General features: G+C 43.3%; 1 protein-coding gene across 5 annotated transcripts in view; it reads left to right on the top strand.

The window, feature by feature from the left end:
• Positions 1-25,262, top strand: part of LOC120719621 (SPHK1 interactor, AKAP domain containing) — a 34,451-nt gene that overhangs the window by 4,656 nt on the left and 4,533 nt on the right. For 2 of the 5 annotated variants that reach the window (XM_040008970.1, XM_040008969.1), the window contains exons 2-7: positions 2,745-2,847; positions 4,057-4,167; positions 17,639-17,698; positions 18,104-18,244; positions 19,247-19,508; positions 19,750-23,083. In XM_040008970.1, the coding sequence (XP_039864904.1) occupies positions 2,745-2,847; positions 4,057-4,167; positions 17,639-17,698; positions 18,104-18,244; positions 19,247-19,508; positions 19,750-23,083 (4,011 nt within the window). The other 3 variants (XM_040008967.1, XM_040008968.1, XM_040008966.1) reach the window with 3 other exon arrangements.

Here is a 25,262-nt window from a genome sequence, read left to right as displayed (position 1 = left end):
GCGTCAAATGCCCTTGCCTGCGTCGTGCAGCTCGTTACGTTTGATCCACGCGGGGCTCCTGCGCTTCCACACGGCACAGACGCGCAGAGCGGACAGGCAAGCGCTGCTGCTGCTCATTCTGCTGCTGATTCCACGGGGGGAGGGGGGACTCGGCTCGTCACAGTCCCCATCCAGTCACGCTGAAACAGTGTGGGATTCCTTCACTCCTCGATCGGGGATGCGCATCTGGACCGGAGAGTGTCCAGGGGACAATTACGCGTCAAAGCGCTCCACTGTACCTCTTCTTGTCGTCCTGCCCCCGCAGAGGAAATAAACACGTCGGCTGAGGACAGTTTGGCTGTTTTCTTTTTTTTAATACAATGGCAGGCGCAAAGTGCCTTCTGAAGACGCCGAGGTAAGACGTCTTAATTATAGTAGCTTTAAAGAAAAATAACACATCGACGACCACATATTCCAAAACGAAATCTGTCTGTGCAGCAACTGATTTGAGAGCATGTTGTTCAGACTTTGTGGTGTTTTTCTTTCACTCGAGTGGAACTTTAATGTTTTTTAGGGGGGCTTCGCACAGAATTTTAATGTGATATTTTCGGATATGGTGTTTTAGGTAGTTTAAGTCTACCTACAACATGTGCCAGTGCGGCGTGTAATTTGTTGTATAGGCTCCAGGTGTACAACGTGGGGATTTCAGTGCTGTGCAGAGTGCTTGTTTACTGTGAGGGGAAAAAACGCACTAAATCCATGCAGTGTGACACCAGAGCTGCTTTCAGAGAAGGCTATTGGCTATTGCCAGTGCTCTGCCGTTAACAAGGTGTTTTACCCAGCCTGGCTTAGTTGATAGAAATGTCTGACAGTGACAGCAGTCACGTTTCCAAATTTATTTAGTTTTTTATTTTTTTGCCCCTTCTTGGTAAGTTTTAGTCTTCTGCTTCATGTAGTCGAAGCTGAAATTGAAGGCTCGTGCAGTCTATAGACCTTAATTTGCCACGCTGGTTATTTTTAGTTGTGGAATCTCAAAGATAACGTCAAAAGTTATCAGCTTGTGGACCAGTAAACTGGCCCGCTCGTCCCTGAGCATGAAATCCTCAATCGTACAAGCTTTCATAGTGAATTACAGCAGCAGACCCGGGGAGGGTGACGTGTCTAAAAACCAGACATTGCAGGGGGTTAATTGTGTCCTCACTTCAGGCTGATGCCTGTTGGTTACCTCGGGCCCGGGAGCACTTGAGCGCACCAAACTGTCAGTCATCACCTTGTCGTGATGGAGAGGTCGTTAGGTGCAAAGATTAGAAAGCAGGTCGCGCGTGACAAATCATTTCCCCTAGTCTTCAGTTTTCTGTGATAAACGCTCATCGTGTGCATGAAAACCACCAACAAACCCCTTTATTCCATTTCCATTTTCGTTTCTTTCCCTTTAAAAGCGTTTTCCCGCGTCCATTTTTCACCCTGCATCCATCTAGTTTTGTGCAAGCATCCGACAAATTCACCGCAGAATCATTGCCTGTGTGTGTGTGTGTGTGTGTGTGTGTGTGTGTGTGTGTGTGTGTGTGTTGAATGGGTGTTTTGATGTGCGCCTTGTAGATACAGCAGCCTATTTAAAGCACGTCATATCCACTTATCTCCAGTACATTATTTTTATCTTATTTTATTTTTTTCCTAGTGGTTCAGGACATTCACAGCAAACTCATTTTTCTGTTGACAGTTTATTTACATCAGACATGTTCATTAACTGCAAACGGATACAGTTGTGTGATTCCCCCGGGAAGAGGGGAGGACTTTGGAAACAGAATGCTTTTAATTTGCTTTGAAATATGTGGATTATAGAAAAAAACAGCTGTTCCTATTTAAATATGCACCCCAGCCTCTTCATTTTCCAAATTGATCCTCATAAATGCCATTCCGGATAAGCTTCGATTTGGCTTATCTCAGTGAAAGCATGCATAGAGGATGATGACGCCTTTCTGAGATTTTAGAGTTTGCTGTGTTGTTTCATCTCGTTGTGCACTCTGACAGGCACGCCCGTCACTACAGTTTGTCGAATAATTTTGTCCTGCGCTCCAAATAAAGGTCACATGTTGTGATCTTTTCCTGCTGCTGCTTTCCAAGTCAAATTTTTGGATCTGGCACAGAAGCTCTGATGTTTGGACGGTGCACTGCCATTGCTCCATGCTTGTTTGATATCAGTTTATTTCAGATAATGGAAACCACTTTAGAGTCTCGTGAATACCATGAAAGCCTCCTGCTAAAAGCAACAAAGGTTTGGCTTTACATTTATGCAGAATGTATTTGTACATCTCATTCTGGGGGACAAGACCACTTTTTTTTTCTTTTCTTTTTTTAACAAATGATGCGATAAAAGGGTCTTGACATCCACAGACAATAAATAAATAATAAATAAACTTCAGTTATTCATGAGAAATGTCACTTTGGTTGGATATAAACTGTTACATTTTCTTGACTGTAGGATCAGGGCTCAGGCATGGGTAATGGCTTTGATCCTGTCTCGTTGGGTTATGAAGGGTCGAGCTGAAGTGAATGAAGTATTCGGTGCAGAATATTGAAATGCATCTCCCGTCTGACAATAACTGTTTACGTAATTCAACAGATGAGTGTCCCAGCTTTACAGTTTGAGCAAATGTGACAGTCAATGGGCCGCTCCAGTAAGCCCAGATTTTTTTTAAAAAAAGGGAAGTCTTTGACGAGAACTCTCTCTGACAAAGTCAACTCTGTGCCCTTTTGCCTCACAGTAACTTCCAGTCGTCTGCCATGTTTGAAGGCTCAGAGTCTATCGAGGTGGAGGGAGGCAGCACAGAGAGCGCAGTGCCATCGTCCATCAGCGCCTGTAAGAAGGTAAGACTGGGTGTTCAAAACCTGTCTTGATCATAGCATCTTGGGTATAACAGGATGGGGGGGTTGCGTGTTTCTCAGCTCATGTTTCTGTGCACCTGTCTGTCATATTTGCCTTTCCATCAGTCTATATGTTTCTAGCAGTGCCAGAAATTTTCATTTCCTCCTCCTGGGTGCCAGTGACGCTCAGGGGTTGTGTAATAAGAGGAACAGTCAGCCCCCCCCCCCCCGGGTCAGCCCAGTAGATTTATCACATCCCAGTGCCACAGAGACAGGACGAGAAATAATACAGATCAGTGGGCTGAGGTGGTGGCTTAGATTGAATTTCCTTTCAAAGTGTGTGTACCGTAGATCTTTTGTGTGTGTGCCTGACTGTACATTATGTATGTGTGCTGGTGGAGTCTAATTAGCCTACTGCTCATGTTCTTAACTGACTTCCACCAAAGTGTCCTGTACAGACAGAAGGTGATATCTATCTTATAATTGGGCCTCTGGCTCCGCTGACCTGTGGCAGCAGCCTTCGATATTATCGCTCTCGGCGAGATCAGCTGACCCTGCGTCACTTTTACCTGGCTGAAGGCCTGCACAGATGGCCTGTTCCAGAGGGTGCAAGCATGGGGGGACATGGTTTGTCACTAAAAATACATAGTGAGAATGAACAACGCAGTCACGTGTCAAAATAATTGCACAAGAATGCTATTAATGGATGAAATGTGATTTTAACCTTTTATCTGCTGCACTTGAGTAGTACAAAACAATCTTCTTTTACAAATGAAAGATCACAGATGCATTTAATGAGGTCGATACCAATTACTGTCATAAGAGGATCACTGATTTTTGTAACTGAGAGGTTATTAAAACAGCTTGGCCAGCAATTACAACACACTAGATTATTACGGAGAAGAACATTATAAATAACCAGCTGCGTGATTTTACGTTTCATCCTAGGGTTTCATGAAAATATCACCTAAGGGAGGACACAATATCTGTGACCGCTTAGTTGACAGATTTCTGATGCCTAGCTGCGGACACTTAAACTGAAATAAATGTCCTAGAGAAAGGTCAATTGATCCCATCCTCCTGAAGGGAAAACACAGAGTGGCAGATGAAAGTGGATGGGTGACTCAGAAAGTGTGTGTGTGGTGGTGGGGGGTGGGTGTCATTCGCTGTGTGCGTTGGTGCATCTGAGTAGAGTTCATCTGTGTGCTTCAGGTTCTGTGCAGTAACAGTGTGCTGGACTCATCGGAGTACTGGCTGAGGAATGAAAAGGCTTTGTGCAGACTGGGCCTGCTGGATGACGACATGGAGGGCGGCTGCACCATGGTGAGTAGCATACGTGTTGGCAACAAAGTCTGACCACATCGGCTCTAGTGTTCAGTCTTTATGTTCAGCGATGGAAAGGAAACGGTTTGAAATTTAAGGCAGGAACGATGTGAAGGCCCATCTTCAGTCTGCTTCCACTGAGCGTGTCTTTTAAAAACAGATGTTTTACAGCAGGCTCGTGGTAGCTTCTTGTTGCTATTTAACTGAAAGGTTTTGCTCATAATCTACTCAAAAACTTTGAGTAGATGCAAACTGCAGCTCTATTCTGCTTTCTGCTTTTGAAAGCTCACTTTAACGAGCAGGGTCTTTGATAATCATTTATCACTTTCAGTGACGTTACGTCTGTCGCGTGAACACTTTTCGCACGTCATTTCAATTTGCTGTTTTGTTCACTTTGTGAAATTGTAAATTAACAGTGAAAACACTGAGTGGAAGCATTTTATTTTCCTTAACGTCACTCTGTCTTATGAATTGCAAATTGAGTATGAATTACATTCAGGATTTGCATCTGTCAGGGGCTAAAAGGCACTTGGTTCTTGTTCGGGAATGGCCGGTGTTTGATCCTTCAAGCATATCAGTTCAATTTTACACCATCGTTGAAATGTGATATAAACTAGATCAACGCTCTTAATAAAATGCTTTACCCCGGAGTCTCACAATCTTTAATGTAGGTGGGACTCATTAAGGAAAGTAGCTGAAGTACACAATCTGTTCTCTCTAATAACACCAGCTGTTTCTCAATAAGAATGGCATATTCTTTCACGCTGTCACAGCCTAATAATAAGTCTACATTCAAGCCCCTCCGGGATAAAATTAAATTTCTTACCTTCAGCTGCAGATTATCTCTCGACTCCCTGCTTCTTGACTTCTTTTTCTTTAAAAAAAAAAAATCCCATTTATATGTAATCTACACATATTTACCAGGAGAATCCAAGCAACACTTCTAAATCACCGGTCACATCTTGCAGCCTCATCTCAATCACTGCAGGACCAGCTCTATGGACCAAAAGCTGCTTTGCTTTCCACGTCTACAAGTTCTAATGATTCTACTGTCAGTTTATAGCACGCAGGTCATCTGCAGCGAGTTGTCATTAAGTTTTTATACATGATGTACACATTCAATGTCATTTTCTGTCTGAATGGTACTGCATCCCACAATCACATAAACAGTTCCCTTGTGCAAAGTTGATGTTGGATTGCACAGATTTGTGAATAACAAAGCCAATATTTACGGGATTGACTGTCCAACATGCCCTGTCCACTGAATATTTCCAGTAGTTTTTGAAGTGGAATTTAATTTCCTGATGTGCATTTTCTTATGTGAGGAAGGGCAGTCGTAGAAAATATCCCAAACTGATTCTCCCCAAATCATCCAGATTGTAGGTGTAAATGTTCTTAATGGTTAACATGATAAGCACTACATCACCATGTTAGAAAAACTGATGATTATAATTATTATTTTATTATCGCCATGCTAAACTGCAGTGTCACAGACCTGCTGTGGATTTTTATTGTTTTATTGCTACTTCTGTTGCTCTCAGTTCACAGCACATTTTTGAGGTTAGCGTTGGGGGTTAAAGTGGGATTTGACAGGTGTGTCTGCAGTGAAACACAACAAACAGTAACAGGGTTTTCAAGCCTTAGCTAACCAGTGCCATTGAACTTACTGCAGTTTATCCTCGCTACTGAATCAATACACGAGCAAGAGTTAATTTTAATTTCTATAATTATCTCTGTCACAGGCTAAGATGGTCAGTTTTATGTAGCTAATGTAAGTGGCAGTAATACACCACTTAATAAGCAATAAAGTGCTTGCACATTGTTTTCCCCCCCATCCATAAAAGATGCCTCGAGTGCTTGGTAATCATTACCAAGGTAACAGGAATGGCAGTAATTTAGCAAAGAGCACCGTTCTCACACTCATGTCACACTTCGTAAGTGTGAGCAGCTGCATGCTGAATTGAATGTTCCTGCAACCACCCGACATGAGCTGCATTCTTGTAGATGATGTGCACAAGCTTCGAACAACTGTGTTTTGTCAGTTTTCTATTTCACCGAGATCCCAACATTCCTGTGTTTCACATACTGATCCTGCATTTTTCATCAAAAAGCCGTTTAAGGTCGCCATCAATTTAAGCCAACTTGCTTCAGTTTGGTTGTCTTTCACAAACAAAACATTTGAACAGCAGTTGGTTAGGGTTTCAGAGCTGTGTGTCTGAGATGATCCTATTATCTACTGGGGTTTTTGAGCTTTTGCCTTATAGGAATTACTTAGACATACACTGACCCTTTTTTTTTTTTTTTTTTTTTTTTAATTATTATCTTTGAGCATGTTTAATAATAAAAATAATCCAAAGTAACAGAGTTGCACGATTATGTAGGAAAAAAAGGACGAGATGAAAATATGTCTACTTTAAGTTTAATAGATTTATAGAGGGCTGATGATCTGTACATCGCTCAAAATGCACCTGTTATCCACTGGTTGCGCAACCATGAAAAAATAAGTACATGCATACAGCTTTCATAGGAGTTAAAAGGACAAGTGGCAGCCACTTTCTGCTAATCAGATGCACTTGAATCATCAGCAAGTGTGCGCACCTCTATCAAATCAGAGAGATTGGCAGTTTCTTGGTCTGTAGCATCAATCCAGCCACAAACTGCAACACAAGACAATCCAGGGGTGGATGTCGCAGCAAATTCACCTTAAAGTCAGACGGTGTAATGCTCAGAGCAAGCGTAAAAAACCCCAAATGTGTTAAATATTAAAGTTCAAGACAGTACAATTAGGAAAAAGACTGAACAAGAACGGCTTGTGCGGGAGGGTTGCCAGGAGAAAGCCTCTTCCTCTCTTAAAAGAAGATGGCAGCACAGCTTAGGTTTGCAAAGTCACATGTAAACTAAAGACCTCAGGAACGGTGTCTATTGGACAAACAAGATCAAAGTGGAAATGTTTGACCATAATGCAGAGCGCCATGCTTGGCAAAAACAAACCACAGCATATCATCACAAACATCTCATACCAGCTGTTAAGGTGGAGGGCTGATTATATTTTGCTGCCAAAGGATCTGGATACCGCAAAATTACTGACCCAACCATGAACTTTGTACAGCAGATATGTCTCTGCTAAGGTTCTGAGTCATCCAGGTCATTTTAGTCTAAGGAGGTTGGAAAGAAAAAGCATCTGGACTTAAGTTTCCTTGAAGACCTTTCAGCTCTTATCCAAGAAGCTTCTTCAGTTCTAAGAGCGATTGGTGGAGAGTCCCAGATTTTAAGCCCTATGGGAGTGTACCCAAGTGGGTCCCAAGAGGACCCCCTAATGATCCTCTACCTAGTCACACGAGCCAAGGTGTGAAAACGGGTGTGGGTCACAATCAGCCAAGGTTTCAGGTGAAACCTAGCCCCACCCTATCATGTGATTTTCTGAGGTCAAATGACCCAGGTTGTGAGTGGGTGCTGAGGCTTCTGGGAAGGGATCTCAAAACTGGATTATAGATGGCAGACAGTTGGTGTCGTAAGACACAGGCCTCTGTTCAAAGATGGTCATTCACAGTGGACATAGATGGCTTCTTTCACTCTTCTCAGATGATTTGAAAGAAGAGTCTGGGAGCATCTGGGAAGTCCAGATGCATTTCTTTACAAGCTCCTTAGACTTTGCAGAGCAAAGTATTCAAATGCGAGGCTGTTTTTCTCACAGCTAAAACCTGGCCATAACTGGATCGTGCAACAGGACAATGAATCCAAGAACACCAGCAAATGGAGAAAAACAAGAATCAAGTTGCTGCAGTGGCCCAGTCAAAGTCCAAACCTCAACCTGATTGAAATGTGAAGAAAGCTTATATATGCATAAATGCCTGTAAATGATGTGAGGGACGGAGGGACTTTTTTTGCTTTCCATGAAAAGCTGTGTGTGACCAGTGCCAACATGAAAATAAAGACGACTCTGCAGAAGACTATTCTCAAGCTCCTACCTGAGTTTATGCAGACAGTGTTAATTTTTCTTCCATATAACGTAAGCCCTAGCATCTTAATCTTCAGTTTTTGTATAAATAAGACAATGGCCATTTGTTTTCTTTACTCTACTGTTTTCTATGAATCAGAGGAAAACGTTAATACGACTGCAAACAGATGAGACCCGTCCCCTTGGAGCAACGCTCTCGGACTGCAACATGACAAATCGCTCTCGTGACTCTCAATTCACCGTTCAGCTTTTCTGCAGCTTGCACAGAGAATCAGTCAAACTGGAATTTACAGTTAATGCCATCATAAAAGAAGCACAGGGATGAAAATGTACTTTTATATACACATATGTACAGTTTAAACCTTGATATCCAAAGGCCAACAAGTCTATGAGGTTAAGTTTTCTAAGGAATGATCGCTTGAGTGAGGGAAAGGGGGGAAAAGCATCAGTGTTTGTGTTTAGGAACAGGAGTAGTCTAAAATAATGAGTGTGGAAGGCCAAAAACTGTGAGCTAAATAAAAGATAAAAGCTCCGGATTTTCTGTGTTTCGCTCCATAATCCACCTCTGGCTGCATCGCGTTGTCACCTTTGATCATTCACTCATGTTTTAATGCATGAAGTCACAGAGAAGTGTCATGTTGCTGCGATAGTCACACTGAATTTCATCACACCCCTGAGTGCTCTGACAAGATGAGCGTTTTGAAGAGAAATACAGCACCTAATTTTTTTCTCATTTGCGAGGCAAATTGTTGCTTAACCTCTGCAAATTTCTATTGTTCTATCTGCTACTTGCATTTATTTACCAACATGATTTAAAACTAAGCTGTTCATAAAACTCCAGCAATAAAAGAAGAATTAGAGAGAGCAGAAGTCCATATATTTAAACTATTGTCGGCACTTTTCACATGCAGGAAATGTTTCCCAAACTGACACGAGAAGTTTAGGTTAGCCTTCAGAGCCTCTGCCAAACACTTTCCATTCCTCTCTCCATCCATCTTCCCCTTTGAACTGCAGTCCATGTAGGAAAATGACCTATTCATCACAAGACTCAAACACTTCTCACTTGGGTAGTGTGTCGTGTCCTGACCTTTCCCTTCCTGACAGAGAGAGAAGGGGGGGGGGCAGAATAAATATGCCATCGGCCACGGCAGCAGCGCTGACTTAGAGCAGGATCGGAGCAGGAAACAAAACCTCCTTCATCCAAGACTTAAACCACTTCTCGCAGTTTCTTCTTTAGACTGTCCATCTTTTTTGACAGATTTTTGCTTATGGTGCAAAGCTGTGGTCTAAAGTCCTCCTATTTTTTTGTCTTTATATTAGATTGTGTGTCACTAAGTCCGAATATTTATAGTTGAGGCGAAGATGAATTTGTCTGCTCAGGGGCAACAGTGCAGAGGCATCCAAGATTTATTTCCCTCACTCTTCCGAAATTGTTTTGAGAGACACTGTATTTCCAAAAGTATCTGCTCACCTGCCTTCAAACGCACATAAACTAGAGCGACATACCATTCTTAATCCATAGTGTGTTGGAAATCTAGTTTTTAGTGCATGTTTATTTAATGTTGATCGTATAGTCTTAGTTCAACGTGTAGCTTGGATGTGGTCTTGTTTAGGTGATGTGTAGCTGTCTCTGGAGCTGGAAGCCAGCCTAATGTGCAGTAACACATTGGAGGTGTGTAATTTTATGCACTGGCTTAATATCGTGCGTTGGCTTTAGCACACTGACTTCGCAAATTTAAAACGATGCATTTTGAACGTGGACACACGCGTTTCTCTTAGCCTAGCAAGGTGACAATAGAGATAGTAAAAGCAGTGGAGGAGGAAAAAAAATAATATGAAAGTAATGGCTAATAATGAAATTGCTTCAAAGCACTTACATTTACTGTAATGTCTTATTTAACAGATTTAATATTAGTATGACTACTGTGTTTCTGTGGCTGCGTACCAGAAGGGATTTGGGGTTGGTGATAATAGGATTACATTTCTGGAGAGAGGAAATGGGAGTGTAACTGTACAACAGATGTAAATAGAAATAGCATTGATTAACTTCCTACGCACTCTCATCCAGTGATAAAGCCAAATCATTCTTTGCATTGCAAACCTTGTGATAAACTGCATTGTTAGCTCATCTCAGCACTTCTCCAAATGTGTAGACACAATTGAATGTATGAGTTTCAAAAACGGAAGCATCACCTACCCGGGGCCTTCAGAGACCTGTAACCTACTCTTAGTCATTTTCACCTCAGTCCTTTAAGGTTTGAGATCACTTAAAAGATCCTACTGACATGTTTCCACCTGTATTTACTGAAAAATATGACCCTTTGGTGAATGTATACGTCCGTCAACCCAACTGACGTATATAGTAAGAAGAATCAGAAGACGACAGCTGTATTTGTCGCCTTTCTGATTTCTTAGTTTTTTGCGTCACACGTAAATGTTTCAGATCATCAAACAGATTTTGACAAAGCTACTCAAACCTACCTGCCCTGTGTAAAAGAGCATTGTCCTGCCCTTGTCCTCTAAACCTAATGGCTGGTTCTGCCAATCTTGGCAGCAAGAACTGCAGTCAAGACATTGTGTTAACTGGCAATGGTTTTAATTCAGTCACATCGGAGGGTTTCCCCATTTTCTGGTAGCGAGCAGAATTCATGGTTCCATGAATTACAGCCCAGGTCTTAAAGCAGCAAAGCAACCCCAGAACCATGTTTGCCTGTTGGTGTGATGATCTGTTTATGAAATGCTGTGTTAGTTTTACAGCAGATGTAACAGGACTCAGGCGTTCCAGATACTTTAGGGGTTGCCTTGTCAGTCTTAGGATCATCATTGGCAAATGTGAGACGGGTCTTTGTTTTTTTTGGGACTCTCCGTTGGAAGCCATTTTTGCTCAGTGTCCTTTTTTTATTGTTGAAACACAGACTTTGACTTTAACTGTGACACGTGAGTCCTGCAGTTCTTTAATGTTGTTCTGGCTTCTTTTGTGACCTCCTGGATGAATTATCAATGCACTCCTGGAGTAATTTTGGTGGACCGCCCACTCCTGGGAAAGTTCACCACCTTTCCAAGTTTTCTCCATTTAAGGATAATGGCTCTCACTGTAGTTCACTGGAGTCCCAAAGCCTCCAGATAACTTTTTCCAGACTGATCGATGTCAGCTTTGTTTTTCCATCTGTTTCTTTAGATCATGCCTTTTGAGATTTTTGAGTCTATTCACTTTGTCAGGTTCTATTTAAAGAATTTCATGATTCAACAGGTCTGGCAGTAATCAGGCCTGGGTGTGGAAAGCTGGCAGCTACCTTTTCATATAGTGTTTGTTGTTTCCTCTCAATAAATGAAATCATAATTTAAAAACTGAATTTTATATTTACTCAAGTTATTACTCAAGTAAATTTGTTTGAGCTGAAACATGTAAGTGGCAAGCGAACAAATACTTCTTCACAACATTGTATGTAGCATTCTTTTAGCCTGGGGCGCTAAATTCAGCAGCTCACTGCCAAGCAGTGACCGTATAACACTGCGTGATTCAGCAATAGAAAGGCACAGCTGTTTAAAATTAACCTCTTTTTCACATCTGGATTTGAGAATAGTACATGTTGTTGCTTTGTTGTTTGTTTTTTATTTTAAAGCTATATCTGATCACGCATATCAAATAGGAAGCGACTAAGCCTGGCCAGTCTCGGTGTGCAGCATGTGTTCTTTTCCTTTATGGCCTCGTGGACAGCTGATGTTATGCATTTTATAGGCAGGTACTTAAATGTACGACCACAATTTCAGGCTGTTTATAATCATCAGTCTGTGTGAACAGCATGCCTGTCTGGTCTCAACACCAGCACAGTGTAGCTTGCAAAATTAATATGGCAGAGCCACTGAGCCTTGATGTTCTCCCCCCCCTCCCTCAAAAACGTAGTTTGCATTCACTTACACTTAAAATGGATTATAATTAAAGTTGCCAGCTACCGAGATAAGTCAAAACGCATTACAAGAAAGAAATAAAGGAAGCTTGGGACCATGTCCATGTGTTTCCTTTTTTTTTTTCTTTTTTTCTTTTAATTACACCACCAGTGGAAACAAAGGACATGCAAAATATACCTGCAGGACAACTGCATAAAAAGACCAAAGTAAATGTCTGACAAGTACTACTACTTATGTAGTATTATTTCAGTAATTAGTTCACGTTTGTGGAATTTATTGTTGTTTTTTTGGGGGGGGAAAGATGAGGCGAAAGCGTAAATAGGGTTGTTCAGGATATATGTATTTTAAGGCATGAGGAAAAAAAGAGCCACTCTTAAAAGAGAAAGAGGAGACAGCAGAACCAAGAGCAGCAGCTGTGTGTAGGAGGATCAGAGTAGGGAGTAGAGAGGGGGGCTGCTTTGGAGGAATGAGGCTTTGATGGACAAAGGACGCAGAATGTTTGTAATGATTTCTTATATTGACCATGTCTGTGCACATAATGTTGTATTGAAACTCTATCTGTAAAGTGTGTGTGTGTGTGTGCACTAGTACAAAGAAAGAAATGTGCTTGCTTGACAGTTTGGCTAAATAGGATTTTATGCATAAATAAGTCAGGACAATTGTACCCCTGTGCAGGATGTGTGCATGCCTGCAGAGTTGGGGTCATAGATGGACATTCACTATAAATCTAACTGTATCATACAGAAGCTAAAACTGTACAACTGCCCTGTGGACAATTTCAGCATGTTGACAAGTATTCTGTGTTTAACATTTATTTTGTCTGTATCAGGCAATCCTGCGCACATTCACACACTATATATTCCTATAGGCTCAAAATGGAGGGGTGATATGTTATGCTAGTGATCATCAAACAACTCTCTGTAAACGAGACATGTACCTGTATAAAGGTTAAATCAAAGAAAAATGTAATCTCTGATCAGCTACATCATAAAAAAGCCCCCAAAAATAGCCAATGGTCCGCTTGTTTGTTAAGCAGTATCAAACATTTCACAAGGTTAATTCCAAAAATAAATGTGCAATTTAACACATGTTTGGCTTCAAAGTTCAGTATGTGACTTGTTTTTCCTTCAAGTCTGTTAAAACAATGGCGAGGACATCTAGCACCCAAGCTCGCTGGTAAAACTGAAATTTGTTTTCCTTCTCTAGTAAAGGTCATCTCTGACAGTTTTGGTTTTGGTGGTCTGTCAGCACAGGTGGTCAGAGTCACCCCGAGTTCCCACACTGACCGCCTGGGCTGAAGCCGAGCACAGCTGTAAATTTTCACGGGTTGAGCACCTAGTGAAGCACGAAAGCGTGGGGAGACGCTCAACAGCAGGTCTTAGCCAGAGTTCTGACACTGACACGAGCCCGCGTGTAGACGTGCACACCCTTAAAAAAATGTACAATTTATTTTCACAATACTCTTAAATCACACCGTTACTTTCTGTGAAACAGCTGTTTGATAGAAATGAACCCTTTTGGCTTTTTCTTTTCTGAACGCTCTCGTTGCTTTCACTGTTGCTCCTGGTCCAGTTTGGTAGGTAGCAATCAGCTGGTGAAAGCAGCAGTCAAATCTCAGACGGAGAGGGAGTATTGATCTAAGACTCATGAGGTGGTCAGACACTCCAAATGAGTGTTAATATGCTCGGCGGGCTCAATAAACCACCTCGAAGGTGATTATTGTAAATGTCAGCATGTCCAAGGTTTGTTACTCCATCAGTTAGTGGAACTTTAACCATGAACTTCACTTAGAAAATGAATATAATTAGTGATAAGCTACTTTTATCCGTTAATCAGCTTCACTGCATATTTGAGTCAAGATATTTGTACACATGTTGTTCCTGATGCAACCCCAAATAGGTTTGTATCTCCTCCCAGGTTCAAACTGGGGATCTTTGACTTTCTAAGCAACCGTGTAAACCACTACACTATGAAGCCATAATGTAACTACTGATATAAAATATAAGTCAAAGCTTATAACCTCTTACTACTGGCTGTTGCTCAAAACTGGAGCCCATTATTCTTCATCACGTTCTAACATCAAACCATTTCTTTGTCCTCTTTATCTCACCCACCTGGTCAGTCCTTCAGAGACGGGCTGATGCACCTGCGTGTTGTCCACTATGTCTGATAGAATCAGAGCATGTCCCTGCGCTTGCGTCACCATGAGACGGCTGAATGATCCTCTCCTTTCCCAAATGTAGAACAACCTCCTCTCGACTCTCGCCGTCTGATAGTGTTAAATTGCTTCAGTCCCCTCTCAAGGTCACGAGTCTGGATCGCTCGATTTGTTCTGCCTGTGGGTTGTGCGCAGGCGACGTGTTGGTAGACGGGTGGGAGATGTCGTGGTGGCTTTCTCTGGGAACATTTCCAAATAATCAGCACAAGCGAATACTGCTGAGACATTCATAAGCTAGGGAACGGAACCGGCTGTTCATCCCGTGATGAGCAAGTGGACAGGAAGTGGAAAAACTGCAGACACAAAACCAAACACAGTGAAAGAAGTTAAAAAAAATCAATTATCAGCCTCCTTTTTGGATCAGATTAGGTTCAGCATGTGGAAATATTTTTGTACTGGTGTGTAATCTAATGCCTGATGTGCATCTCACTGGCATTTAACGGCAATTGTGACAACAGAAAAGGTCGTCATCACGCCCTGTAAACTGATCTGAAAAGACGAGCAAATCTGCAAACTGCTTTCACTCCTCGCTGAGTAGATTGCTCTGATTATTTTGATAGCGAGTCAGCAAAGGAGAATGTTGTAGGTGACACATGCGGCCCATGAAGGGCACCAGACAAACATAAATGAATGACTAAATATCCATTCATCCATAATTAAATAAAAATCCACCATCCTCATCAGGGTGCGACTGGAGAGACTTTTCATAGATTCTGTCATTGTCAGCTGCCATTGACTTCACATCTTTTCTGTTTGGCTGAATCTGTTTTCGAGCAGCATTTTTCATCCTATTAGCCTTCATAGTTTAGAAATCATTGTTTGACTGGAGGATAGCAGATTGAAGGTGAGGGGGAAATTGGCCTTTCTGAATGTGTCACATTATGCTTTTGGCTGAAGGATATTTTGACTGCTTCCATCTGACTTTGCAGACAGTTTTGTTTTTTTTTGTTTTGTTTTTTTTTTTTGTTTTTTTTGGTCACTGCCCTTTCTTTGAAAGTTACCAGTCTTTTGTTTCTTTTAACTCTACCGTTTTCTTTGATGAAGAAGCCCTGACTGTGTTTTAGAGATAGCAAAAACAGCAGAAGCAAATCCTCATGTTGGAATATAAACTGATGAGTACATTGGCCTATTTATCGCAGCAGTTGTTGCTTCACTGTAACATCTGCAGCTAGAAAATGTGACATTATTTCCCCCCAAAATTACCCAAAAAATACATGTGGATCTGTTGTGGCTTCTATACTTCGACATGGCTTTCTGGGACTAGATCTTCTTTAAGCAAACACAGATAAATGAGGAAAAGATGAAAGTCGTGAGGTATGTGTGCCGTCTCACAACTGCTGTTTAAAAGCCTAGCAGCAAACGCCAGGCACACCTCAGGAGGTTCAAGGGAAATTATTTCAAACTGTGATGGGCGTCAAAATGTGGTTATTTGAATCTATATTGTTTTTGCAGGTCTGTAAAGGAAAGAATGGGGTTAGATATCAGCAGGTAGAGCAGACGTGGAGGTGGCGGCAGTGAAAGGGAGAGCTAGCGGTATTCTCTTCCCCCACCCCCAAGTTCACTGAGAGAAGAGAAGATACCACAGTAACTAAGAATGACTAAATTTAATGAGCAACCAACAGATGGTTAGATGTTAGACACTGTGACCTTTCATGATCCTAAAAAAATCAACAACAAGAGCCAATTTTTTTTTTTTTTTTAAATTAAAACAAACTAGACTCAGTTATTCGTTTTTCTGTTATCTACAATCCCACAGGGATTTGTGAGGACACAAAATATGCAAACCTTATGTTCAGTATTTGGTTCCACCACCTAATCCAACAATAGGTGCAACTGAATATGTCCAGTAACTGTGGATCAGTCCTTTGTTGGAGTTTTGTTCTCTGTATAAAACAGCTCACTGTACAGCTTCAGCTCTGGGATGTTGGTAGATTTCCTCACTTGAACTGCTTCCCTCAGGTCCTTTTATGTAATTTCTGTTTGATTACGGTCACGTTACAAAACGTTAACTTTATCCCCCTTATCTATCTTCTATAAAACCACTCGCCTCCTCAGGGTGGCTGTTTGCCGCATGACCCACTTTCTCTATTGCTTCAATTCATATCCTGACATTTTCATTTGGAGTTTGCTGCTACGATTCAGAATTCATTGTTCCATCAATCGTGGCGAGCAGCCCTGACCGAGATGTAGCTCAGTCAGCCCAACGCATGGCATGGACATAACCAGGTTTCCCCTTCTCCAAACATAAACTGTTTGGAGGATTTTTCTTCTTTTTTTTTTTTTTTATTTATTTTTTTATTTTTTGTCACATCCATCCTCAAGACATTCTTTAACAACCCTCTGGCTTGCCACCATGACCTTTAAATGCAAACTGCAGACAGGCTGGACGATTCTGTCTGGAGAGCATTATGTTCTCCATGCAGGGCTGCAAGGAGGACATACAGAGCAGGAGTCAACAAGAGTTGCTTCCCTGGATTCCTTTGACCTCCCAGACTATTACACACCTTTCTCTTCAAGTGGTTTTTGTCGATCAAGCGCAGGGTCACCCTCCTCTTGAATTTCCTTCATTGTATTTCTCTGAAATTGCCTTTGTATTATAGTTATTACAGTAATGCTCTCATATATGCCCATCTGTTAAACAGAAACGGAACAGCCAATCCCATCAGGCCAATAACTGAAAACTACTGGTTCTAATTTTACCTTGCTAATCCTGAATGTTTTCATACTTTCCATTAACAATGACAGATATAGATACTCTCTGAGTATTACATAATTTCCTTCTCTTAAATTATGAAATCGTGATTGCATTGCAAACATATCGCTCTGCCCCAGGCACTTTGAAGCACCCTGCACATTCATATTGAGTAGGGGTACTACTCAAGGTGAACTGCACTCCCCTTCCAATGCTGTTGCAGCTGAGTTGTATTCATTTAGCCACACAGGACAAACTTGGCTGCGCCAACTTAGAGCAGAGGTTGTGTGCTGCAGAATCAAACAGCAGCTATTGGACAGTCCCGGGGTCCCAGTACTGACATGAGAACTCCATCACAGACCATTAAACCTGCAGTCAGAGCCGAGGGAACGCGAGACCGGCAGGGAATGAAAGACGGGGACTGTGACAGGCACGCTGTGAAAGCGTGGAGACGGCTGAAGAGGAAAAGCAAAAGAGGAGAGACATGGGGAAAGAAAATCATTTCTGGTTTACACCTGCTCCTACCAGCCCCTCTGAGACAAGAACATCTCCTTAGAAAGGCCTCTGTCAATATGACAATGTGGTGGACTGAACAGACGGCCTCTGTAATGTAGCTGATGGACAGGCAGTGCAGAAACTTCAAAATTACTGTAAAATCCCGTCATCCTGACGCCCTCTTTTTCTTCACTCTCAGGTCTGTTTTGTAAATCTGGACCCACAGAAAACTGACTGTCGTGATGACAAAAGCGTCAAGGTGAGCAGATTTCTCCTCCACGCTCACTTGTTCTCTCCTTGCACCCTCATTTTTTTTTTCCCCTCCTTCCTTCCCACTTTTCATCTCTCAGGAACTCTGGTCCTTGTATTTCACATACGATACATGCATTGGCTCAGTTGCCATGGATTCAAGATCATTACCCAGAATTAGAGGGATGATTTGTGTAGAAAATATGCAGATTTTGCAGTCTTTTGCAGCTGGCGGTGGTGGGCGATCAATGATCATTCCACATGGTTCAAGTCCTCTCACAGGAAGGATTTTATAATTATGTGTCTCTGACTTGGAACCGCAGAGAGCACATTATGTTCAGCTTTGAAGTGACTTGACTAAAAGCTTTGTTGTTATCATCTAGTATTGTCTCTGTGCTTGGATTGTGTCTTGCAGAAATTGGCATCTGTGTCTCCAGATCTGCCAAAGCTTGTTGAGTTACTGACCGTCCACCAGCCGAAAGAAAATGAGATCCTACTGCTGGGTGGATTAGAAGCCACAGAAGCTTGCCAAGCACACCCACACCCCTCAGCTCAGGTAAGTTTGTAGTGGTTTTCTATTCGTTACAAGTATTTCCAGCCTTTGGATTGACTGGCCGAGAGCACAAGCTGTTCTCGTACAGCAGCGCTGTGCGATTAGATGTGAACCTTTTGTGCTGGGAAAAAGACCCCACATGAGGGAGTCCATTCGTTTTATGGAGCAATTCTTCCATTTTTAGTCTAGTAAAAGCATGTCCTCATCTTTTGAGGCACACGGCTATCTTGGCAAACACCAACTTCAGGTTTGACTTTTATTTTTGTGCAAAAAAGCGATATGTGTGTTCCAAATATAGTCATGTGAAAACTGGGCCGGTAACAGACAACTGGATTCAAAGTATGTCTGAATACAAAGCAGCAAACATCAAGAGTAAAACATTTCCATAAAAAAAAAAGTCTGATAAAAAGACATTTGGTTTGAACTTTTTCGATGCAAAGGATGCGTTCACACTTAATTCATCCAGATGCTACCGCAAATACGACTTTGTTCAGCAGGTGCGTGTAAAGAAAACACACCTGCAGGTACAGAGCAAAAAGTCGCTTTTTAATTCCATACTCTGAATTTTTAAACAGCAATAAAAATTACATACAGACACTTAGCTAACTAATAAGCCTTTCTGTTGGTGTATTTGTCATTAAATAAAAAATCCCCTGTTGCGGTTGCTTTTTTTTTTTTTTTTTTTTTTTTGAAGCTCATCCAATAAATAAATGTTTAAAACTGCTGTGAGAATCAATAAACAGCCCTAGGAGCCTACACAGCCTATTAAACTTTCATTAGCAGGTCCGAAGCAATTAATAGTATATCAAATATAAGGAAGAAAAACAGGCAATAGAGCTGTATAATGTTTTAAGAGATTTATAGTAAAGTTTGTGACTATATGTGTTAACTGTGCTTGCCTATGTGTTGTGTCTGTAGTGGGTTTTTTAATACTTTAAGACCTTTGGATACATTATATATTGAGTATGTGTGAGCGTACATGAAAGTTGTCCGTGCTTCGTTCAGGGTGGGCAGAGATGCACAGGTGTGTGCCTGCTTCAGTGTTCAGGAAAGAGACGCTCCACACAGCCTGGTAGCATCATCTTTGAGATCAACAAGTTCCTGATCGGCCTGCAGTGGGGAAAAGAGCGACAGTGTCAGCAGGGCAAAGCGGCTGGACAGCGCCTCGATGATGACACCAATCGCTCCATCTCGTCCATAGAGGAAGACTTCCTGACGGCCTCAGAACACTTGGGAGATGACAGCGAGGACGACAGCTTCAGAAATGGTGAGTACAGCAGGGTTTGTTTTCAGCTGGGTAAAGATTATAATTATTGTTGTTGCACTCAGAAATGTATTTTCTCTAAGGGAAATTTTAATTTGACACAGAGTCAGTGGAGGGCAAATCGGGATAATATTCTACTGTTGATGTGACATTTTGGAAACCGGTGGTGCTGCTTCCTAATCAGTGTAGACGTTTGTCATTCTCTCTTTCCACGGCTTTTATTTTTTCCCCTGTCTGTTCACAGAGCCAGAGAGCGGTGACCTGGGAGAGAGCGTGCCAGAAGCTGCACAGAAACACTGTGTCAGACTTGCAAGTCATCGGGGACAGCTGGCACGTCATCAGCAAAGGGAGGATGCCGAGGTGAAAAAGGAAGGGCATCAGCGAGCAAGCATCCAGACTAAAGAGTCAGCGGGGTACTACGCCACCAATCTGGCTGAGTCAGTACTGCAGGATGCCTTCATACGGCTCTCTCAAGATGAAACCTCCTTTGCCTCAGAGGCAGCCATCAGTGTGTCCCTCTCTAGTTGCCCTCCCAACTTCAAGAGCCCTTCAAAGACTAAACAGCCTTCCCAACAGCGCACCTGCTCTTTTGAGCTCCCTAAAATTGTCATTGTTCAGAGCCCAGACAGTTCTGACGGGGCTGCAGAATGGCCGGAGAACCAGGTGCCTCACGTGCCCGACCACGCTACCAAAACTGGAGAAAAGCAACAGAATGAAACGCAGGCTCACAATCCCCATGACAATGGCGGACACGTATCCAAACATGTAGAGGTGGCTTTGGCATGTGCTGCCAATGTTATTGGCACGATTACTACCCCACAGCTAACAGAACAGCTCGCCATGGAATCTGCTTCGGAAGAGGACGTCGATGAGGAGCTGCAGGAACCAGAAGATAAAGAAGAGTACTCCTTCTCCTCAGCTATGTGTGGCATGGCTCAGGTAGCCGGCGCTGTCGCAGCTGTGGACTTAATGGAGGAGCCCGGAGACGGCGGCGATTCAGACACAGATCCCGCTGAAATTTACACGGCGTCCCGCGGTCTGATGTCTGCTGCTGAGGCCTCCGCAGCCTTCACGCTGCACTGCAGCGTGGCAGAGGGAACCAGCGTTGAAGCATTTCGTGCCAACATTGCTGAAGTCCTGCATCGGGAAGCAGCTGAGGTGCTGACTCAGCCACAAGGCTACAGGAGTGTAGCCCATCTGCTGGAAACCACGCATAACAAGATAGTAGATGGCATTACGTTTTCGAAAAAAAGCTACACGGATGAAAGGGAGGTGGATGAATTAATAAATGAAGTGGCAGACAGTCTATTCAAGCACGCTTTAGAGAAGGCAAAAAAGAAAAAGGAACTGGAGGGTACCGGGAAGGAGGCGCCAAGCTTTCAGGTATTTCTGCAAGACAGTGTCAACAATCTGCTGTTTGATATTCTCTGCCTGACACAGAAAAAGATCAGCCACATCTCCACGTGTGACCAAGGGTCATGCAACACACGAGAGGGTGATGCTTGTGTTAAGGAACCTGCTAACATCAAGGAGGATGCCAAGGATCCATTAAGCCAATTACAATGCTTATTTGGGCATAATGAGAATCTAAGCGGCGTGCTGCACTGCACAGATAAGTTATCCACAGTTGCAGGGCTGAAGGAGAAATATGCGCTTGAGGAAGGTGATGTCATTGCATCGTCCTCAGCAGCAAACATCAAAGAACAACAGCAGCAGTCATTGTGCAGACAAACTCAGTCTAAACCTACTTCCTTGCCAGCCAAAGACTTTTCTGACAGCCAGCAGGGCAGTGGTGCAATCAGAGAGCCTTTAAGTGAAATCCCAGTTCAGGTCACAGAGAGGAGAGGACGACTGGGGACAGGCAGTGACAGCAGACAGGCCTCTCTGACACCTCAGTCCTCCCTGAACTCTTTCAGAATAGACTCAGAGTCCAGGACACCAATTACTTGCTATGCTGATGATTTGGCTTCCACGGTGGTGTCTATGGCCACAGAACTTGCAGCAATCTGTCTAGAAAACTCCACTGGGAAACAGCCCTGGTTCTGTGCCCTTAAAGGGTCCTCTGCTGAAGTCCCCGAGGGCTATTTGATCCCTGCTTGCCGCACAGTACTGAGGAGAAAAGAGGGTCAGAACAGCAATTCAGCTTCCAGAAAACATCGGGCGCCCCGCCTAAGTGAAATTAAAAGGAAAACTGAGGAGCAGCCAGAGCTAATGGAGCGGCTGGTCAACCGGGTGGTAGACGAGTCTGTAAACCTTGATGAACCGCAGGACCCATTTGCCCTCTTTGCCTCTGAGGTCACTGCTAGGATCCTGAACTGCCCTGAACTCAATGTGGTGGATACCTCCAAAACAGGCCAGCAGCGCAGCAGACTGCAGTGTGAGAGGTGGAGCCGTGGGAAGGCATCCAGTTATGAGAGCATTCCAGAAGAAGACGCGGACCCATCCGGCACACCCAACACTCTGGGCCCGGGCAGCCGGTTAGGTCAGAACTTGAGTCGCGGCAGCTCGATTTCTAAGCAGTCCAGCTGCGAGAGCATCACAGATGAGTTCTCTCGGTTCATGGTTAACCAGATGGAGACAGAGGGCAGAGGCTTTGACCTTCTGTTGGACTACTATGCAGGGAAGAATGCCAGCAGCATCCTGGCTGCTGCTGTACAGCAGGCTGCATCAAAGAAAAACGGCCACCTTAATGTCAGGGCGTCATCGTGCCTGTCTAAACAGTCGAGCACCGAGAGCATCACAGAGGAGTTCTACAGGTTTATGCTTCGGGATATGGATAAGGAAAACAAAGAATATGGCATTGCAAAGACTAAAGAGTGGAGCAACAGCCTGTTCCCACCTCCTCTAAGAACACCCTTCTGTATACGTCAGTCTTCGGTGCCAGACCGGCGCTCCTCAGACTCGCGGCTTACTGTCAACTCGCCCATAAAAGCGAACTCTTTTGATGGATTTGCGCGGAATGTGCACGGGGACACATTAAATATCTTCCCCACCAACTCTGTGTCAGCCACAGGACTGTGCAAGTCAGACTCATGCCTCTATCAGAGGGGAAAGACTGACCAGATTACTGATATGCTAATTCATGAGACCTGGTCAAGCTCTATCGAGTCCTTGATGAGAAAGAACAAGATCATCGCTGATCCTGAAGACAGTATTGATTTGGAAGCTGCAGGAGACTTGCAGCCCCATGTGCAGCAGTTTGCCAATCGCCTGGCAGCTGACATAGTGGATATTGGCAAATCTGCGCTGGGGGGACAGCAAGATGTAGGTGGAGGCACACCTGGGTCACATCCACAGGCGCACATGCCTGTTGGTGAAAGGAGGAGGGGGTTCAAGCAATCCCATCTACGCTGTAGCCGAAGTAGGTCGAGCCAGGAGCAAGCTGGCAGCATCGGGGGAAGTGACAGCGGTTCAGCCTGCATAAGGGGCCCCAGAAATGTGCCGCTGATCCACATCGAAGGAGATCAGCGAGATGAAGAGACAGTCTCAAACCCTGAAAGAACAGGGGGACATCAAGAAGCGTCATCAGACACGCCGGCTACCAAGCATACGGAGAGAGCTCCCACCAACAGCAGCAGGTATTACACTGCTCACAGGCTTTTGTGTGAGAGTCCAACCCTTCCTCCTTCAGGCAGAGTTTTCTTTAATAACCCTGCAGCAGAATAGTCATCTACTGGATGTGAAACGTAGAGATCAATCTCTCTGACAAGAGTAAGGGAGAGAATTTAAAAAAAAAAAAGTGCTCGACTATTTTTAAACATCAAGTATGAAAATCTGGACTAAACACATAAAATGCAGGTGTGTGGTGCTATTTATAGAGTTTGATCAAAGCTTAGTGGGCACGCAGAGGATCTATTTACTGGGTTAACTAATCTATTTTAGCAGGTTTGGCTAGGCTGTGACTCACATTGTCTGGGTGATGTACTGTGTGTGCAGAAAGCTTTTAGCAGCTTCATCCTTTATCCACAGAGTGGCTGCTGAAGTCCCCTTTATCAGTACAAGCTGCACTCACACTAAGATAACAAACCACAAAACACTCGCTGATATTGGAATAGATAGAATCGGAACTGAGATTCTACTGATACAGCCGAAATGACAAAGAATTTGGGGGCTGCATTGTCAGATACACGAGTAATTGAAACCAGACTGACGTTTTAGCAAGACAGGGACTCAGCATGGTGGTGAGATTTATTCTAATGCTGTAAATGTCTTGAGGGGCTTTCACGGGAGACAGCAGATTGTAGGACTGTCAAGGAGAACATTTTTAGTTCACATTTCTGGGGTAACAAAGACTGCATGTTTCCATTTGGACTGTAATGACACCACTAAAGTGTATGAGCAGCATCGCTAATGTGCAAGAGAAGCCGATAAGTGGAATGTATGAAAGCTCAACGTAGAGTTTTATTGTGTTTTTTGATAACGCTTGATAAAACGTGTAATCTAGAAACAAGTGGAGTGCATGTGTTTGTCCCTTGTGTGCGAGTGCAAGTCAGTCACTCGCCTAGTTCAATAAAACCTGATTTCCCTGCAGAATTGAGGATGGCAGCTCTCAATCATCTGATTATGACTTAATTTAATCAGTGTCCTGGAAAAAAAAAGAGCTGAAAATCCAACAGTGCCCATGGGAAATGCAGTGTGCTGGTGCATTAAAGATATTCAAAGGAATTAGTTTTCTTTTTAATAATCATTTCACACTCCAAAGACATTTGTCATTTGTAGAAAGTTACTGTTTACAGTAAGACATGATCCCGATATGGGCTTATAGAAAGGAGGTTAGTAGTAACAAATCTGGGTGTCTGCGTAACAATAGTAGTGCATAGAGGAGCAGGAACAGTAGCCAAAGTGACCAAAGCATTGCCGCCGACATTGTGGACATCTTGCGGTTTGCTCTCTCCAGCAGTGACAGGGACAGGACAGCCGTGGCTGCAGTAGTGAAGAGGGACAAGCGTTCTATGAGTGCTAGCAGTGAAGAGAGCATGGGGAGCTGGTCTCACATAACCCCCGAAGATGACCCCCACGAGGAGACCAGTAGTTTTATCCACCTGAGCGAGGGGTCAGTAACCGCTGCTCTTTTGATACCGCTCCAAACGCTGCTGCTCACACCCTCACCCCGCTCTCATTGGCCCATTGCTACTAACTGTGTTCTCCTGTGCCAATGCCAATTTACTCCCTGCCGCTCCAGTATCCACACCTGCTAATGCAGTGTATGGCAAGAGAGCTCGCTCTGCAAAGCCATACAGGGCCAGATCTCCTCCTGCAGCAGTAGGCTGCAGTGGTGCAAGAGCTCTTATATCATGGATCAAAAGGCCAGCTCATAACATCCACTAAACCATTCTCTGCTTCATCAAATTCCCATTTATTTACCCAACTAATCACCTATTAAAATAAGTTTATGGTGTAAGATCCCCTTTTTCCTTAAAACAAAAAGAAGAGATGTATACCATAATGATTAAACTCATTTAATTTCTCAAACTGGACAATCAATGATCTGGGCAGTTCTGAGAGTTAATAGGAAGTAGCAAGGTACTGTGTTTAGAGCAAGAGTAGTTGTGCGCACCACCATAACACTGCAACCTCTCCATCTACCTGCTTACTTTAACTCTGCCTCATCCCTGATCTATGTTGTGACACAAGGGCACGGCTGCCGGCCTTGCCTGTCCACCCTCCCCACCTAACTGCCTCCAAATATGCCTCATCCCCATTTCCAGACGGACCAGCTGCCAGGCAAAAAATACGAATCACCAGCTCTCCCAGCTT

Source organism: Simochromis diagramma, unplaced genomic scaffold, assembly GCF_900408965.1.
Source record: "Simochromis diagramma unplaced genomic scaffold, fSimDia1.1 OVJJ01000344.1, whole genome shotgun sequence".
Taxonomy (NCBI): Eukaryota; Metazoa; Chordata; class Actinopteri; order Cichliformes; family Cichlidae; genus Simochromis; species Simochromis diagramma.
Note: the sequence above shows the minus strand (reverse complement) of the source record. Positions and strands in the feature narration are given on the sequence as shown.